Below are 19,835 nucleotides of genomic sequence, written 5' to 3'. Positions count from 1 at the left end.
TGGGCATTCACAGTAAGTAGAACGAAGCACAATAGAATCCATGAAAAAGCTCACACAACAAAGACGGACAACAGCAAGTGCAAAGACAACAAACTGTGCAAGTAGAAAAAGAAAAGAAAAAAGTTAGAATAAATACAGAAAGTAAGCAATAAATATTGAGAACACGAGTTGTAAAGTTCTTAAAAGTGAGCCCATGGCTTGTGAAATCATTTCAGTGTTGGGATGAGTGAAGTTCTCTCTTCTAGTTCAAAAGCCTGATGATTGAGGGTTAATAGCTGTTCCTGAAACTAGTGGGCTGGGACTTGAGGCTCCTGTGCCTCCTAACTAGAACATAAAACTTTAGAATGTGGAAATTATAATACAATACAAGCCCTTCAGACCATGATACTGTAGCAACCTTTTAACCTACTCTGATCAATTGAACCCTTCCCTCCTACATAGCCTATTATGTTTGCCTGAGAGTTCCTTAAATGCCCCTAATGTATCTGCATCTCCCACTACCCCTGGCAGCGCATTCCATGCTTTCTGTGTGAAAAACATACCTTTGGCATCCCCCTTACACACCTCCAAGCACCTTAAAACTTTTAAAAACTAGGAAAGATCTTTTCACAAGGTTGCCAGGAAGGATGAAATGTCAGATCAACATCTCATTAAAAAGGCAGCACCTCTGACCTACTGAATCTTCTGCCTAAATTATACCCTCAACTCCAGAATGGGATTTGAACCTGCAACCTTCAAACTGCAAAGTGAGAATGCTGACACTGAACCAAGTCAAACACACTGCTACAAGCTTCTTGTAAATGCAGTGCATTTTATACAATTTTTTGCCTCAGTAGTTGACTATCAGGTGCTGCTGTGCCAGCCTTGATTTTCTGATGCAAGCTGAATTTTAACATATGTGGGCAGATGATTTAGTCTGTCTCATTTGCTATCTGCTCTGAAAAGAAGGCTTAGTAATTATAATTACACCCGACAATGGGTTTATTTTATCACTTTTCTGCTCTCGTTTAAACTGGACAAATAAAATTAGCAAAACATAAATTTACATGGTGCTGTTTAACATTATTACAGACACAATCTTTTGCTCGAGCTTTGCAGAGAGAAAGAAATGCCTACCATCTAAATAAGTTATTGTTGGGAGCAGTGACACACATAACCAACTAAATTCTAATGAATGCGGTTTACATGTGAATGAACCACTAGTAGGTGGAATCCTTCAGCAATGACCCTTATTAAATCATTGCACTTAATAATTTGTACATTAGAATTTCATTTAAAATATTTGCACGAGGAACTGCTAACAAGATTAAATGTATCCTGAAATTGCCTGAAGGGTGATATCTTATTTTATTCCAAATAAATTACTTGAGGAGAGAGAATTCTACATGTTCCTGGTAAACATCGTTAATAGTTTTGCTGCTCGATGTTTTCTGATGAGGTGGAAATCACCTAAATGTGGCTCCTGAAAAAAGGAAGGAAAATATCATTAGGATAAAAGAGCAAAGCAAAAGTAATTATTTTGGGAGTTTCGGAAAAATTTAAATGCATCTTTTTTTTATGCTCAGATTTTAATGAGCAAGTCATTGCATAGTCTGGACAACAAATTCAATGGGTCAAAATATCCAATAGTAGCTACTTGTTTCAGCCATTTTAAGTGCATTCATGGTTACTTTGTAATCAACAGTTCTTCTGCCCCTGTGCCAGCCCCTGATTCCTGGCTTATAAGTTCAAAGTTCAAAGTTCAAAATTCAAAGTATCAAAGTTTGTATACTACCATGTGGCCCCTTCTCATTGTTGCCATCAGGAAGGAGGTACAGAAGCCCGAAGGCACAATCTCAGCCATTCAGGAACAGCTTCTTCCCCTCTGTCATCTGATTTCTGAATGGGCATCAAACCCATGAACACTACCTCACTACTTTTCTAAAATTTCCATTTTTTGCACTACTTAACTTAACTATTTAATATACATATATATGCTTTCTGTTATTCATTTTTGTTTATTTATCATGTATTGCATTGTATGGCTGCTGCAAAGATAACAAATTTCATGACATATGCAGCAGATATTACACCTGTTTCCGATTCAGATATACGACCCTGAGATTCATTTTCTTTCAGACATTCACGGTAGAACAATGACATACAGCAGTATCATTGAAGAACTACACACAAAGACCGACAAACAACTGATGTGCAAAAGAAGACAAACTGTGAAAATACGAAAAAATAGTACCAATAAGTAAATAAATAAATGATGCTGAGAACATTAATTGTAGAGTTCTTAAAAGTGAGTCCATAGGTTTTGGAATCAGTTGAGATGAGTGAAGTTATCCATGCCAGTTCGGGAGCCTGATGGTTGGTGGGTAATAACTACACCTGAGGTGAGCCTGGTAGACTTGTCCAGTATCTTGTCTGGTATCTCAGTATAAATTTTGGTTCTGGTGCTGGTGTCAGCTGAAGCTGGCTTTCTCTGTTCCTACATTGTCCAATAGCTACTTCCTGTTACACCGTTGGCATTTAGGGCAGCAATGAAAGTCCTTCATTGCTGGCCTTGGCCATCTTCCCTATTTGGCCCTAGGTGTGGTTCACAGCTGCCTGTCCAGTATGGTGCCAAATTGTCCTTGGTCTCCTGTGTTTCCTTGAAACACAGTCAGTGACAGTCCAATGAAGTGCTGTCTTGATGATGGAGTTGTCCCCTCTTCACCACTTGCCCAGTATACCTCCAACATTTCCTCTTGATGGTCGTAGCCATTTCCTGTTGATGACACCGAAGGAGCAGGGTGTGGCTGGATATTCTTCTTGGGTAAAAAATATAGAGGATCCCCTATGGAATGAAGACAGCTTGGCAAGATCACTCTGTCATACACCAGAATTCTGACATGTGCAAGAGTGTGGGTAGCACACAGCTCTGGTATAACTTCGCCTTGGCGTGAACGCCATACTTGATTGATCCCTTTTTGCTGCTCATTGATCTGAAGATGTTTCTAGCTTTGCTGACTCTGCTCTAGATGTCGCTCTTGGTCCCACCATCCTGCCGAATGATGCTGCCCGGGGAGATACTGGGTAAATCAAGGGAGGAGGAGTCTCTGCATTGAGAGTCGTGGTCTCAGTCTCTCTCTGGCTGACTCTGAGGTACAAATGGGAGTCCGATGGGTCAACGTAAACCTTGTCAAGATTTTCCAGCTCAAGCAGGGACTTGTGAGAACTGAGAATGTGCTGTAGAAAATGGAGCAAGCACAGTAGTCCCTATTCAAATAAATGAGAGAATTCAACAGTTGGAAGAAAGGTCCTTAATATTATATTTCAGTATTCTAATCGACTTTTAGTGTGTGAATGTGTGTTTGACAGTCTCGAATGTAAGAAAAAAGTCACCAATGTTTTGACTTTTCTTAATTCATCCTAACTGTAACTGAATGACATGTAGATTTAGATTAGATTTATTTATTAAACACATATACATTGAAGCATACAGTGAAATGTGTCATTTTTATTAACAACCAACACAATCTGAAGACGTGGTGGGTGGGGGAGGAGTTGCCGCACATTCCGGTGCCGATATAAAATGCCCACAGCGTCCAGCAGAACAGCACACAACGTGACGTAACGTACAAGAAGCGACCGCAAGATAAACCTCTTTCCCTCCCACACACACAGATGGGCTTCCAACCCCCAGACAGGCCACATCCGGGCCTCAGACTTACAGACCTCCGCTCCCTGGTAGACGTTGAGCCCCTCAGACCTCAGACCTCAGACCCAAGGTTGCTGGGAATTCGACAGGGGAGGGAGCAACTCTCAGCTCAGAGCAATTCACGAACATTCAATGGCCCCAAGCTGACTGATTGGTTCATGAGTGTGGGGTAAAGGAGAGGGACAAGGGCAGTGGAGTCTCAGCAGTTGTTATAGCCACTCTGTGAGAAAGCCAACCAACTTTGCTGGGCTTAAGCCCTATCATATAATGATCCACATTCAACAGAAGGGGCACAGGAAGACAAGCAATAGCATCACATAGCAACGAGGGCACATTCAGTTTTGCAAGAAATAGAAAGCAGCAAATGGCATTCATTGGAACTCTGTCCCAAATTTCAGTTAGCACACAGTTGTAAATTCTGCCTGCATTTAGTATCTTTCATTACTTCCGGTAAGATACCTCCACTTGGACGCACTGGTTTCTATGGGGCCAATCAAAGCTGTTATTGTCTTTTTAAAATATGTTCTTTATGGTCGCAAGACCCAGCTGGACATTAAGAGCTTAGAGTACTGCAGATCTACCCCATCAGCGAGTACTTGTTGACGGTGAAACTGAAGGAGCTAGACTTGGTGTGGATTGCTTTGCCACAGCTTCGGGGGAGTCGCTGTGTGAAGGCGTTGTGCAGTCTAACAGCGAGTGATCATCTCAGTCGCTTTTCTTGTGGTCGCACAGCCCTGTTGGACATCGTTAATGTTGAATGCTGCAAGCCTGATTCACGGCTTTACTGGCGGATGGTGGGGAAACTGCGTGGCTTGGGTCGTAGCGAGGAGTAACTCTCAAGCTGTAGTGTCACCTGTTCACAGCCGCCAAGCAGAGTCAAAGGCGGCGGTTTCTGTGCACTCCACCGGAGTACTGGAGGTGGTGTGACGCGGCATCCATGTTAGAGTCGGGGCTACTCCCAGTATTGTAGTAGACTGAAGAGTTGCAACATTCATGGACTCAGGGACCTGGACTATATTTTTATTATGTTTACTGCTATCTTCTATGCGCGACATATGCCTCGTGCTGTGTTTTGCACCTTGACCCCAGAGTAACGCTGTTTCATCTGCCTGTATTCATGGGTGTTTGTGTATGGTTGAATGACAAATACACTTGAACTTTTCCAATTAAATGGGGTCAATAGTCTTTCTCTTTGTGTGTGCACAATTTTCTACTGCTTAGGACAGATAATGGTATAAATGTCATAAAAAGGCCTAGCTTTTACTCCATAGGCAGGTCCTACAATAGGGAGGCAAGATGCCTCTTCCAGTTATTGGCTCAGTGCTCATTGGTCATATCAATGCTCGCTATGCTGGCAAACATTGTCTGCACGATCTAGAAAATGATGCTAATTATTCCAGTACAAACATGATTTCTAACAGATTATTCTCATCCATATATTATTCTTTACCATGAGTCCGGCAATTCTGCCAACTGCTCACACTACAGTCCAATTGGAAAATGGTATGAGGTAAAATCTAAAGCCTAATTTTATACATTAGAATTAATTATGGGTAAAATAAGACACAGGCACAGAAAGGCTTTGGTTAAGAGATGCTATAGCTTAATATTCATCCCACTTCTATTTACAATTTGATTGACAGCTTAAATACTTAGAACTGCTTTAGCTTTGCTCAGCAAATTTAAAAAAAGGCAAAGACAGAAAAAAAACTTAATGATTCTTAGCTCAATTCGTGCTCTGTAAAGATTTGATATGTGGAAAATTTAAAGATTAGGAAAAAATGCATAGAACATGAGAAATGTTCCAATGTACTTCAAAACAACTCAAGCATCAGCAGTTTTCACTACCTCAGACTTCCTAGGGCAGGCTGACCATAATAGTATCTTTCCTCACTTGCCTTTCAACCAGTCTAAATTTTTCATGAACATAGTGCATTCTTCAACAATTTAATCAAGTATGGCTCGGTTGTTCTCAGTTGTACAGTTGGCAATATAGAACAAACCAATCTGCCTTTGCGATTACAATGGCCAGGTTGTTGATATGGGTAAAGGACACCAAAGCAGTCAGATCTGACTTGCCTGATCTCCATAACCCTTGATTCTCTTGTTAGTCCAAGTATCTGTCTCTGTCAGCCATGACTACATTCAAAAGCTCGTCACCCATAGCTGTCTATATTAGGGAATACTAAAGATTCACAATTCTCTGAGGGAAGAATTGCTTGATTGCATGTACTTGCTGAAGTTTAGAAGACTGAGGGGGAATTCATTGAAACCTATCAAATTTTGGAAGGCCTACCTAAAGTGAGCTTAGAGAAGATATTCCTATAGTTGGGGAGTCTAGGACCAGAGGGCACAGATTCAGAATAGAAGGACATCCCTTTGAAACATTGATGAAGAAGAATTTCTTTAACAAGAGGGTGGCGAATCTGTGGAATTCGTTGCCACAGACGGTTGCGGGGGCAAAGTCTCAACAGCCTGCAATATCACTTACAACATCCGCAGGAATAAAGAGCAGGACCAATGAAGTGAATGGCCTCCTCAGGTAGAACACTTAAACAGTCTGCCGAGGAGAGACATTTGAAAATGACAAAATCAGCAATTACTGTTTGGTTACTATACCAGTCAGTAATTTTCCCCTCAGTGTGGGTGTTTAGTGGCAGACTTAGACTCAGGATGTGGATTGAGCTGGAGCAGTGGTTGTCAACACAACTCCTGATGTCTTACATAATTTGGTGCACTGGTGCTTTATAAGTGTTGCATAAATGGAAATATGTTCTTGCAAATTCCTTCTTACTGTTAATCCGGAGTGTGTGAGAGAGAAACCAACGTAGTTTGAACTTGATTGCCATTTTTCCCACAATAGAGTTAACCTTTACCCCGTGATGTGAGATAAAATATTTTTTTAAAACTTCATCTTTGTTCCAAACAAAAGTCCTTGCTTTACCATGACCTGTTAAGTGTATTTTCAATCATCTGGGAGATATGTTAAAGAACTGGATCTTTTAAATCCACTTCCTATAGAACTATTCAAAGAAGAAGAATATTATATCATCAGTCCTGATGAAGGGTTCTCGACCTGAAACATTGACGGTTTACTCATTTCCATCGATGCTGCCTGGCCTGCTGAGTTCCTCCAGCATTTTGTGTGTGTTGCTTGGATTTCCAGCATCTGCAGATATTCTCTTGTTAGTGTAATATTTCACTTGCTCTGGTTATCATTTCTCCCTCATATATAATCCCTGACCACAGAAACTCTCTCATTGCCCCTTCCAGTGGGGAATCCTTTGCACAATGTTGTTGGAAGCAAGAAGGTGGCAAATCCATTTCAAAAGTACCTATGTGGCTATTAAGTTCAAATCATCATTAAGTTCGCCAATGACACGACCGTGGTGGGTCTCATCAGCAAGAACGACGAGTCAGCTTACAGAGAGGAGGTGCAGCGGCTAATGGACTGGTGCAGAGCCAACAACCTGTCTCTTAATGTGAACAAAACAAAAAAGATGGTTGTTGACTTCAGGAGGGCATGGAGCGACCACTCCCCGCTGAATATCGACGGCTCCTCGGTAGAGATTGTTAAGAGCACCAAATTTCTTGGTGTTCACCTGGCGGAGAATCTCACCTGGTCCCTCAACACCAGCTCCATAGCAAAGAAAGCCCAGTAGTGTCTCTACTTTCTGCGAAGGCTGAGGAAAGTCCATCTCCCACCCCCCATCCTCATAACATTCTGCAGGGGTTGTATTGAGAGCATCCTGAGCAGCTGCATTATTGCCTGGTTTGGAAATTGCACCATCTCAGATCGCAAGACCCTGCAGCGGATAGTGAGGTCAGCTGAGAAGATCATTGGGGTCTCTCTTCCTGTCATCACGGACATTTACACGACACGCTACATCCGCAAAGCAAACAGCATTATGAAGGACCCCATGCACCCCTCATACAATCTCTTCTCCCTCCTGCCATCTGGGAAAAGGCTCCGAAGCATTCGGGCTCTCACGACCAGACTATGTAACAGTTTCTTCCCCCAAGCTATCAGACTCCTCAATACCCGAAGCCTGGACTGACACCTTGCCCTACTGTCCTGTTCATTATTTATTGTAATGCCTGCTCTGTTTTGTGCACTTTACGCAGTCCTGTGTAGGTCTGTAGTCCAGTGTAGCTTTCTCTGTGTTTTTTTTACATAGTTCAGTCTAGTTTTTGTACTGTGTCATGTAACACCATGGTCCTGAAAAACGTTGTCTCATTTTTGCTATGTACTGTACCAGCAGTTATGGTCGAATTGATAATAAAAGTGACTTGACTTGATTAAGCTCTTTGGCATGTCGTGGGTTTGTGGAAGGTGCAATGCATAGCTGATAGAATCTATTAGGAAGCGTGTCATTTATATGAGAAACATGGTACAATTTCAGCGAAAGCTTGGTTGTGAAGGAAGATTGGGAACTTAGCTTGAAGTTGGAAAAGTCCTCATTTTCATTACAATCCTAGCACACTAACACACAATGATGTTGGGTACTCATGTAAAAGCAGATCTTTAAAAGACAGGTGACATCAGCTGTGTCATTGCTTAAAAGTCCCCTAAGTTTTTTTATCCCTCGTGGAGATCAGTCAAACCCTTCATCACCCAGGTGGAGTGTCCTCCCACACTAGCCATAACTCTGGCCCTTCCCCTCACCAAACAGTAACCCAATCTTTTCTTCTACTTCCTGAGCATGTAGGCTTCTCCCGTTGATGACTTTGGCCCTTCTACCAGCATACCCCCTGTTTGTTTCTTGCCCTGTCCATGAAAAGCAAAGCCTACTCCATCATTGTGCACATTTAGCATGAGTGCTACCAGAAGAAAACAAGTGCCCCAGCATCCATGCCAAGCTCCCTCTCACTGCTGCAATCAGGCAGGAGGTCCGGGACCCTTAGGTCACACAACCACCAGGTTCAGGAACAGATATTACCCTGCAACAATAGACTCCTGAACCAACATGGATAACTTCACTCACCTCAACACTGAACTGGTTCTACAACCTCCAGACTCACTCTCAAGGACCCTACAACTCATTGCCTCGTTATTATTTATTTACTTTTTTAAACTTATTTGCATGATTTGTCTTCTATTGCAGATTGTTTGTTTGTCCGTCTTTAATTATATGATAGAATTTCATAAATTCTATTGTATTTCTTTATATTCCTGTAAATGGCTGCAAGGAAATGAATCTCAAGGTAGTATATGGTGACACCTACATACTTTGATAATAAAATTACTTTGGGGCACTGCTTTGATTGTACCCATCTCAATTAAGAACCCAACCCTTGCATTACCTCTCCAATATGAAATGCAAGTCTGACCATACCCACACTTCTATAGCTGCAACACCCCCCCACCTCCAATTTGTGCCAATTCTCATCAGCCCTTAAGGTAATCATTCTTCCTGATACAATGCCCCCCCCCCCCATACTACACCTGCCTTGGGCTTCTCCTCCCACCACTATCTCTGTAACTTATCTGTTAGTTCTTTTAGAAAGCAGAGAACTGTAACATAACATCTTGGGCCTGATGCAGTATTCAACTTAGCACTAGCAGGCTTTTGACAAACCTCCAGGAGCCTCCTGTGCACTGCTGAATTAATTTGTCTTTCTGTGGTGCAGAAGGATTTCTAGGCCACGTTCCTTCTTTCACAATGTTTATCACAATGGCCGTAGCCTATCCTGCTCTGACAGTAGATGAAAAGTAGGCCACTTCATTTTCCTTATTTTATCACTGTCACCATATCTCTTGATGAGCAGAACATTGATATCTTCTGCTGCTAAGAGATCGCCTGACTGCAGTAACGTTTGTTGTATAAGTCTCTACATACTGTATTATTGCACTAGCCTCTCCTCCAGCATTATAGAACTGGGCCAGCAGCAACCTACTGCTCTGTGGTTGACTGGCCAAGAGTATTTCAGTCTCCACAAAAAAACTTTGCTACTTGCATTATTCATTTCAAAGTTCAAAGTAAAGTTGTTAAAGTACGTGTAAAGGTAGTGTTACCATGTAGAACCTTGAGATTCATTTCCGTGCAGGCAGCTACAAGAAAAAAAAGGAATAAAGAATTTACAAGAAAAAATACACACACAGAAAAAGGCTATCAAAGAACCAATGTGCAAAAGAAAACAAACTGTACAGGTATGAACATAAGTCCTTGAAATTGAGTCTGTAGATCATAGACACAAACGATTCTTCAGATGCTAGAAATGCAGAGTAACCCAGTAACAAAATGCTGGACACAGTTCTGATGAAGGGTCTCGGCCTGAAGCGTCAACTGTTTATGTTTTTTTCCGTAGATTCTGCCCAACCTGCTAAGTTTCTCCAGAATTTTGTCGGTCATAGAATCAGTTCAGATTTAATTGTGCATTCATGCAGATTGCGAGGCTTCTTTTAAATTTGCAGTGTTTCCTATTCATTATAGATCACTGCAAGTGAAGTTTGGGGATTAATCAGTGCAGAGCGTTGTTGTTGATGTCTTGTAAGAATGTTTAGATATGCTTGAGGTCAGTTTATTTCTTCTGTCGTTTCACTGTCCAGATATGGCTCAACAGTTTTGTTCAAGTCTGTACTCTTTGTAACTGTGCATTATGACTCACCTGGACACCCTGGCCTTAGTGGTAATGCAGAATGGGTGTTGAAAGAGGGAATCACACAGTGGGTCCAAGAGAACAAAGTTTGAAAACATGGGAATCCACCCACAAAAAGCTGGATTTCCTTGTGCAAACTCCCTGGTCCTTACATGGGCAGTTCTGCATGGAACTGATATGCATGACAAAACTCTGATAATCAGCCCTTTCAGGACTTTCCAGATTCTTGTGTTTTATTCCTTTTACTACCAGAATAAACTTGTCATTTTAGTTGTTTAGATGTTTCAAAGTCATCATTATAATGTACCATGTCATATGATTGTTCCATGACCATGGTTGTCTTTGGCAAATTTTTCTACAGAAGTGGTTTGCCATTGCCTTCTTCTGGGCAGTGCCTTTACAAGGTGGGTGACCTCAGCCATTATCAATACTCTTCAGAGATTGTCTGTCTGGCATCAGTGGTTGAATAGCCAGGACTTGTGATATGTACCAACTGCTCATACAACCATCTGCCACCTGCTCCTATGGCTTCACGTGACCCTGATTGGGGAGCTAAGCAGGTGCCACACATTGCCCAAGGGTGACCTGCAGGCTAGTGGAGAGCCTTATACCTCCTTTAGTGGATGCTTATCTGCACCTCACTACCTAGTTTCAGAGTAGTATGATAAATTTTTTAGGGAGCCCAAGTATGCTTAAAGATAAGATAGGATCTGGGGCCTTGGCAAATCAAAATGGAGAACTGGTGATGTGTGTTCTTCCATTAGCTCATGAATTGAATACTTGCTTTAATTCTGGGGAAGCTGATATGGGACCAGCGAAATTGTTGGTGAGGTGTAGCTATGAAGGTCCTTCAAGGACTAATATTACAATTATCCTCAGGAGAAAGGGATGCTCTGTTGATGCCAGCTGAATTAGAGCCATAGAACAGTGGTCCCCAACCTCCGGGTCGCGAAGCATGCAGGAGCGCTGCGGTAGGTGGAATGCGCCCAGCAAATCTTCAAGAAAAAAGCTGAAACAAACAAGCTGATTAATTAGATGCCACCCGGCACGTAAATGTTGGTCCAGATCAAAGGAGATTGCCGATTTCACTTGCTCTACACAATTGGTCCCGATATCGGTCCGCGGCCCGGAGGTTGGGAACCACTGCCATAGAACACTATAGCACAGAAACAGACCCTTTGGCCCACCTAGTCTCTGCCGAACTATTATTCTGCTAGACCCAATGAGTTGCACCCGGAGCATAGCCATTAACCACCACCCCCATCCATGCGCTACTTACTCAATTTTCTGTTAAATGTTGAAATTGAACCTGCATTTACCACTTCCGCTGTCAACTTGTTCGACACTCTCACCACCCTCTGAGATCTTTGTTTTTGTACTAAAAAGGCATCATCGTACAGTGTTTGTGAAGACCTCCCTGCTGAAGTTATGGTTTCTTCCAGGTCAATTTAATGGGACAGTTGCTACAAAATATGATGGCAAAATATAGTATTAATGGTAAAACTCTTGGCAATGTGGAGGATCAGAGAGATCTTGGGATCCCAGTCCATAGGACGCTCAAAGCAGCTGCGCAGGTTGACTCAATGGTTAAGAAGGCGTATGGTGTATTGGCCTTCATCAATTGTGGAATTGAATTTAGGAGCTGAGAGGTAATGTTGCAGCTATCTAGGACCCTGGTTAGACCCCACTTGGAGTACTGTGCTCAGTTTTGGTCACCTCACTACAGGAAGGATGTGGAAGCCATAGAAAGGATGCAGAGGAGATTTACAAGGATGTTGCCTGGATTGGGGAGCATGTTTTCTGAGGATAGATTGAGTGAACTTGGCCTTTTGTCCTTGGAGAATGAGAGGTGACCTGATAGAGGTGTTGAGAGGCATTGATCGTGTGGATAGTCAGAGGCTTTTTCCCAGGGCTGAAATGGTTGCCATAAGAAGACACAGGTTTAAGGTGTTGGGGAGTAGGTACAGAGGAGATGTCAGGGGTAGGTGTTTTACTCAGAGAGTGATGAGTGCATGGAATGGGCTGCCGGCAACGGTGGTGGAGGTGGATACCATAGGGTCCTTTAAGAGACTTTTGGATAGGTACATGGAGCTTAGAAAAATAGAGGGCTATAGGTAAGCCTAGTAATTTTTAGGGTAGGGACATGTTTGGCACAACCTTGTGGGCCGAAGGGCCTGTATTGTGCTGTAGGTTTTCTATGTTTCTATATTTCTGAAATCAAAAACTTAGTCCCCTCAATGACCTATGCTCTGGAGCAGGGTTGCCTAACTTAATCCCTTGCTTAATGGCATTGGTTTATGCTGCATAAAAGGTTGGGAACTCTTGCAGAGAATAAAGTCCTAACTTATTCAATCTTTCTGTATAACTCAGGTCCTCAAGTCCTGGCAACATCCTTGTAAATTTTCTCTTCATTCATTCAAACTTATTGACATCTTTCCTGTAGGTGGGTGATTAAAACTGCACACAATACTCCAAATTAGGCCTCACCAACATCTCATATAACTTGAACGTAACATCTCAATTCCTGGATTCAATACTTTGATTCATGAAGGCCAGTGTGCCAAAAGCTTTCTTTGCAACCTTATCTACCTGTGATGCCACTTGCAAGGAATTGTGTACCTGTATTCCTAGATCCATCTGATCTACCTCAGTCCTCAGTGCCCTACAGCTCATCATGTAAGGTGTGTCCTCCCAAAGTGCAGCACCTCATACTTGACTACATTCTGCAGTTTTTCACCTCATTTTTCCCTTTGGTCCTGATCCACTCCGATATCAGATACTTGAATGGTCCATAAACTCATGAACACTACCTCACTAACTCACTATTCCTCTTTTGCCTTATCCATTTATTTTAACTTACGGTTATTTTTTATGCCTTGCACTGTACTGCTGCCAGATAAAGAATAAATTTCAAAGTGTATATCATGATTCTGACTCTGATACTGATCTAATCTCCAAGGAATTGTGTAATTATGAAGATTAACATATAGGACAGTGGAAAAAATAGCATTTTAATTTATGTGTGGGATATAGTGAATGATAGTAACTGCTATATTTGATTTCCATCCTTAATCACTCTTACTAAGCCATATCTGAGAATATTGCTTATGGATCTGGAGTTATAAAGGTCAGACTAAGTAAATGAAGCAGACTTCATTCCTTGGTGGACATCAGTTCACCAGCAGGATTTTATAATCGAATGATCAAAAGATTTGTTTTTTATTTCAGACGTACTTAATTACCGTACTTGAATTTAACTTCCTCAGCTACTGTGGTAGGATTTGGACTCACTTCTCTGAATCAATAATCTAGAGCTTAGAATTGCTGGTCTAGTAATACTCTTGAATGTGTATAAATCATGGACTCAAGAGACTGTAATGGCAAAAATTGAACACAAAAGCAATCTGGCAAGTATGTAGACAGGATCATAGTCAGAAAGGATACCATAATAGTTCACAGATGGGATATTATTTTCTGATGTTGCTTGTTTTGAATTAATGTTCCGGGGTAAGTACTACTGAAAACATGAGCAAACTGGTTATTTTTATTTTCAGTGTGTAGAGGTCTTGAACCAAATATCTGGATCAAGGATATGTACAACATTGTTTGATGTTCAAACTTCAAGTTCGTTATGGGAGTCTGTATTCCATATACAACACTGAGATTCATCTCCTTGCTGGCACTCACAAAACAAAAAGAAAACGCAACAGAATTCACTAAAAAACGCACACAAGACCACCACATATCCCCGAAAGTGCGCCCACAGCTGTGGAGACTGTTCAGCGCTGAGGAGAGTGAGTCCGGTCCAGGAGCCCAATGGCTGCAGGGAACAGCTGTTCCAGAATCTGGCGGCATGGCAACCAAAATTCCTGCACCTCCTGCCCAACGGTAGTAGCAAGAAGAGAGGGAGACCGGCCAAAGGCAGAAAGATGGTGCTGAACATCTGCTCGCTTTCCACTCTCGTCCTCAAAGATCTTAATCTTGCTCAATGCTTTAATCGGCACAGAGCAATGGAGCCAACCATGGGCTCGTCTTTTGCCATCAGACCTCGATGCAGCATCCACCCCACCGTAATGGCTGCCTCGAGCCATACCATTCCAGTTTGCTAAATCTCCCGGAGATCGAAGAAGCACCGGATCATTTAGTCAGCTCAAAAACTCATCTTTAAAAGGGAAATTACAGGCTGCAGACTGAGCGATCATAGTTCGGAAGAAGATGTTATCATCAATATTGGCTGCTGCAGTCAGTCTTTGATCTAGAACTATAATGTCACAGAATCATGAGATATACAGCACAGAGTCAAGCTTTTATGGCCTACCTTTTCCACGTTGACAATAATACTCATCTCTGCTAATCCCATCTGCCCACATTAGCCCCATTATCCCTGTACTCCTTTGCTATCCAAGTACCTGTCCAAATATTTTTTAAACATTGTAATAGGATTTGCCTCCACTACCACCTCTGGCAGTTTATTCGTGGTATTCTTCAGCCTCTGTGTGAAAAACTTTCTCCTTTCAATTTCTCCTCTCATTTTAATCTGTCTAGTTTTAGACTCAACTGCTCTAATAAAAGATCCTATCTATCCTCATAACTTGGTAAACCTCTGTAAGATCAACCTTCAGCCTCCTATGTTCCATTGTCATTAAACCTTGTCTGTTCAATCCCTACTTGTAACTCTAGCCCTCTATTACATGCAACATCTTGGTGAATCTTTTCTGCACTCCCTTTTATTAACGGATCCTCCTGCAGTAGATGGCAATCAGAACTGTACACGGTACTTTAATTGGCGTCTATCCAATGCTTTGTATAGCTATAACACTGCATCCCAACTATTAAGGTAATTATTCATTCATTTTACAATCTTGTGGGCTTGAATCTTCACAAATATTTATCGTGGAGCTCTCTCAAATGACTTTCAAACACCAGGCAACTGTCACTAAGCCAATGTGGTTCTTTCAAATTCAATTACTTGAATGTAACCTGACATCTATAAATCTGAGCCAACATTGGCTGAATAGCCCATCCCTTTAAAATACGCTATCAAGTGATTTTTTACTGTCCTCTTCACCTATCTCATTTTCTGAAGGCTACGAACTTGCACCCCAAGGTCGCTCTGGGCATCAATGCTGTGAAGGTTCCTGCAATTTACTCTATTCATGATTTCTACTAGAATTTGACCTCTAATAGTCCCACATGCCTGGATAAAGTTTGCTGGCCAACTTCCCAGATGGTCTACATCCCACCACTGTATATCCTTAAACAACCTACTTCATTAACTAAAGCTCCTTCAACTTTTGTCCCATCTGCAGATTTACCAGTCATACACTGTGCATTTCCATGGAATTCAGTTATATGTATTACAAAAAAACAAAACCTTCCGAGTTGATCCACTTCTTGCAGCTTTACAGCTAGATACAGTCAGATACTGCAAGACTGGGAATCCTAGAGCTTCAGCAGAGATAAATCCCTATTGGATAAATGTTGGCTGTACAACAGAGCCATTGGCTTCAATCCTGATATAATGTTTTTAATATTGTTTTCGTTTAATGTTTGTCTAAGTATTGCATTTTGTTGTCTTTATTTCATGATTGATTTGCTTTTAGTAGCCACCTGAGTAACACAATCACTCCATTATTTTCTCTGGACTCCTAAATGTGTTCTCCAATATTAAAGTAATTATTCATTCTTTTTACAATCTTGTGTGGTTGAATCTTCACAAATATTTATTGTGGACCTCTCTCAAATGACTTTCAAACACCGGGCAACTGTCACTAAGTCAATACGGTTCTTTCAAGTTCAATTACTTGAATGTAACCTGACATCTATAAATCCAAACCAACATTGGCTGGATAGCCCATCCCTTTATAATACATTATCAAAGAAATTTACATCTCTGAGCCATAATTACAAAAAAAAGGAGACTAAACGAAACTTTTACTGTTCAAGATGAAGCGGAGCTGCAACCTGCTTGAGATCACAGCTTATTTTTTGTTGTTCGTTTAGTGTATTTCTTGTGTTCGTGGGGATCTTTCGGGACACAGAGGGGAGTTAGAGGTCACGTTAGGGTTTAGAAAAAAGAATGTGTGGTAATTAGAGGACTGGCAGGAGTCTTAAGTATCCACTTCATATTTGAAGACCAGCAACATGGACGTGGGACGTCTGTGGACTGGGCCAGGATTTCGGCCTTGCAAAATGAAGGCTTGTGGCCACCCTGGGTTAGCAAATTGTCAGCGGCTTCTGGAGCCGGAGTTTCATGCAGGCATAAGTAACAAGGTCAGAAGACTCTATGAGTTCACAAATGGCTGAGACCGGAGTTTGAGGCCTAATGCTCAGGGTTCCACACTGCAGCAAGTCTGGAGTTCGAGGCCTGGTGTTCAGTCATCAGCAGGTTCTGGGGCCAATCCTAAGGATCGAGGCCCGAGGGTTGAATTGGAAGTCTGGAAGTAAAGGATCATTGGCTTGACCCCTGGATCAGCAAATCTCTGAGAGTCCACTGGGATAATCAAAGACCCTATGTCTGTGTATCGGAGTCCAATCCTGAGTCTGCAGGACAAGAAGCTGATTATCTTGGGGGTTAGAGGACTGTGAATGTGCATGGGTGGGGGGGGGGGGGAGCAATGGGGCTTATTTTGGTTTTGTTTCGTTGCTTGTTGTGTTCTGTGTTTTTCCACCAAGCAATAGGGGCAAACTGTGTCAGAATGTGGGGCTACCCTTGTGGGCTGCCACCAGCACATCCTTAGGTGTGTTGGCATTAATGTGAAATGATGCATTTCACTGTGTGTTTCAATGTATAAATGAATTTGAGTCTTCCATCCTGAACATTTACAATTTTCTTCTCACTGAAATTCAAATGACCATTCCTGCTTTGAGAGATAATGAGAAATAAGTCAAAGTTGGGTCCTCAGGTATGAAGATAAAAGAGCTAGAAAGGCATCATTCAGCTTTTACTCAGGTAGACATGCAGCTGAAGCAAAGGAACAGGAAAGTGGGCTACTGGCATCTCTGAGATTGATAATCTGTGTTAGTTTTCAGCTGCAAAAAAAATGCAAATAAAAATACACAAACTTACAAGTTGATGCACCATCAATAACTCTCGGAGACGTGAGGCGAGATATAGGCTTTTATTGGCTGGAAGAAAGAACAAGCAGCAATTGACCACCACACTACATCCTGGAGACTGAGGCCGGGGCTGTGTCTCCAACCGCCTTTATACAGGGGTCTGTGGGAGGAGCCACAGGAGCAGTCAGTGGGGGGGGGGGGGGGGGGGCGTGTCCAGACAGGTATATGTAGTTCACCACACAAATGTTGCAAGAAAAGAGAGTAAACCAAATGTCTTTATCCAAAAAAATACTTGTGATGAAAGCAAAGAATTATTCAGTGCTTAAGAAGGCCATTTGTCCCAATTTCCTGGCATTTATTTATTAGGGAATTCTGAGGCATTTTCAGTCAGTGCCGGGTGAATGCCCTATCTTCAAAATTCTCTATATATTAGCCTTTGACATTGAGGAAGCTGGGGATGGGCCGTTGCCAGTTATAAACCTGTGACTAATTTTAATAGTTTTTAAATATCTTTGACTAGTAAAATGGAAGTAAATATTTTTTGTTGGAAAGTTAAGGATTTTAAAATTCAAAATTTAAAAATGCATTCAACTTAATGAAAATAATTAAAAAGAGAAACTTACGTGCATCTGAGATCATTGCCTATGAACTTACAGGGTCCAACCAAAAGCAAGATCTGATAACTTATTAACTGGCATAATTCTGGGCTGTACGGCCGGTTTCAGTGTTCCACATTTTACAGTGTATGCACACTAGTCTGGTTTACTTCAGCTCAACAGTTTATTCTTGATAGTTCTTTACAGAAATGTCTGTATGACTCAAGTGCAACACGTTCCACAGACTACAGATGTGATATAACAGGAAGTTTACCCTATTCCACATTAATAGGCACCTTGTTCTCCCTTTCTCAGGAGATTCCTCCAGCAATAGAACCTCCACAATTACTCGCCTTCTCCAATATCAATTCATCATTCATGTCTCTACCTTCAGTTGCCCAAGCTCAGACCTCCATAAATCCTTCATCCTCTCAGAAGCTCCTTAAAACCTACAGTATCTACTTTGCAAAGCTGTCCATTACATGCATAATATTTCCTTGTGTAGCTTGAGGGAAATCTGTGTTTATACTGCTTCTGACTAGTACCATTGGTCATATTATTAAAAGCGCTCCCCAAATGAAAGTATTTGTTGGTAAAACTTGCATTTGCTAGATAAACCTTTGTCAACAATGTATGACTTTGATATCTTCTTCTTACAGGTCGGAAAATGGGAAAACGGTAGCCTGGCCCTGAAATATCCTGTGTGGCCAAGGTTTAATTCCTTTGCAGATGGTGAGGCTGATGACAGTCACCTAAGTGTTGTAACATTAGAGGAAACCCCCTTTGTTATCGTGGAAGATGTGGACAAGTTAACTGGGACATGTGCAAGAAGCAATGTCCCATGCAGGAAAAATATGAAGGCTTTGTGAGTATAATTATGCTTCCCATCCACTCTTTGTGAACGAATTGGTGTGTTTTGCTGGCAGCTCACTCTTGGCTTTCATCGGATCAATTCCCAATATTTTCTAATGCTTCACATCCTATAAAATGGGAAGCACGTAGTTAAGCCATTGATGCATACCAGTGCATGTTTGTACATTTCAAAAGTGCCATATGCTTCAAAGCCAATAGATTTATTCCTCTCTCTGTTCAGCATTTCCTGCATATTTTGCATTTGATTCAGACTCTCACCATCTGCAGTTTTTTTGCTGTTTGTTTTAAATCATTCTCGTCTCAAAATTAAATCCAATAGTGCCTATTTTTCATATGTGAATTATGCATGTAACTGATTTAACCTGGGTTACATTGCACTAATGATCATTGTACCTTTTGGTAAAATAGCCCAGCTGTTCCTGTGTGAAGTTCACCTTCTCCATGGTCAGTCTTCACACCCAATGACATCACTCTTCATGCATTACTTGTCTTCTCCCTTACACTGCAGTTAAGGGGTGCAATCTGTAGCCATCGCTGAAAAGTTACTGAAAAGACAACAAGGAGCACATCGTGTTGGGTTTGCCAAGGAGACATCACCTGAAGGGCTGTCATTCCGACATCTATGCTTCACACATTTGCATCTGTGTGGCTCAGTTTTCAGTGCTAAGGATATTTAAAACCTTTTCTCTGAGCATTCGAGTGTTGATTGCAGCCAAGGATGCATTCTCTGCTTCTCTGATGGTCCCAAAACTCGCTGCGATGTTGGGTCATTTGGACCACTTCAGGGCAGACGATCTTCTGAAGCCCCTCATGGGAGTTTGCCACAAATACCCTTCCCCTTCCTTCAGCTACTTTTGGTTGCTATGGATGGAGTTCTACATCCTTCCTGGTGATTGCACACGGCAAAGGTTCGGCAATCAAGAACTTTCCACTGAGAGCCACACAGGTCGCATTTTAGCTCACAATGATAAATACATTTCTTGGCCAATACCTGATGTTTAACTGGGATCCAAAAGTCA

General features: G+C 41.8%; 1 protein-coding gene across 3 annotated transcripts in view; it reads left to right on the top strand.

The window, feature by feature from the left end:
• The window catches only part of grin2aa (glutamate receptor, ionotropic, N-methyl D-aspartate 2A, a), a 295,273-nt gene that overhangs the window by 182,641 nt on the left and 92,797 nt on the right, over positions 1–19,835 (top strand). For all 3 annotated transcript variants that reach the window (XM_073060333.1, XM_073060332.1, XM_073060331.1), the window contains exon 5: positions 18,603–18,808. In XM_073060333.1, coding sequence (XP_072916434.1) covers positions 18,603–18,808 — 206 coding nt within the window. The remainder of the gene's footprint in view (positions 1–18,602; positions 18,809–19,835) is intronic.

Source organism: Hemitrygon akajei, chromosome 11 (genome assembly GCF_048418815.1).
Source record: "Hemitrygon akajei chromosome 11, sHemAka1.3, whole genome shotgun sequence".
In the NCBI taxonomy this organism is placed as follows: domain Eukaryota; kingdom Metazoa; phylum Chordata; class Chondrichthyes; order Myliobatiformes; family Dasyatidae; genus Hemitrygon; species Hemitrygon akajei.
The sequence above is the reverse complement of the archived record's forward strand: the minus strand, read 5'-3'. Positions and strand labels throughout refer to the sequence as shown.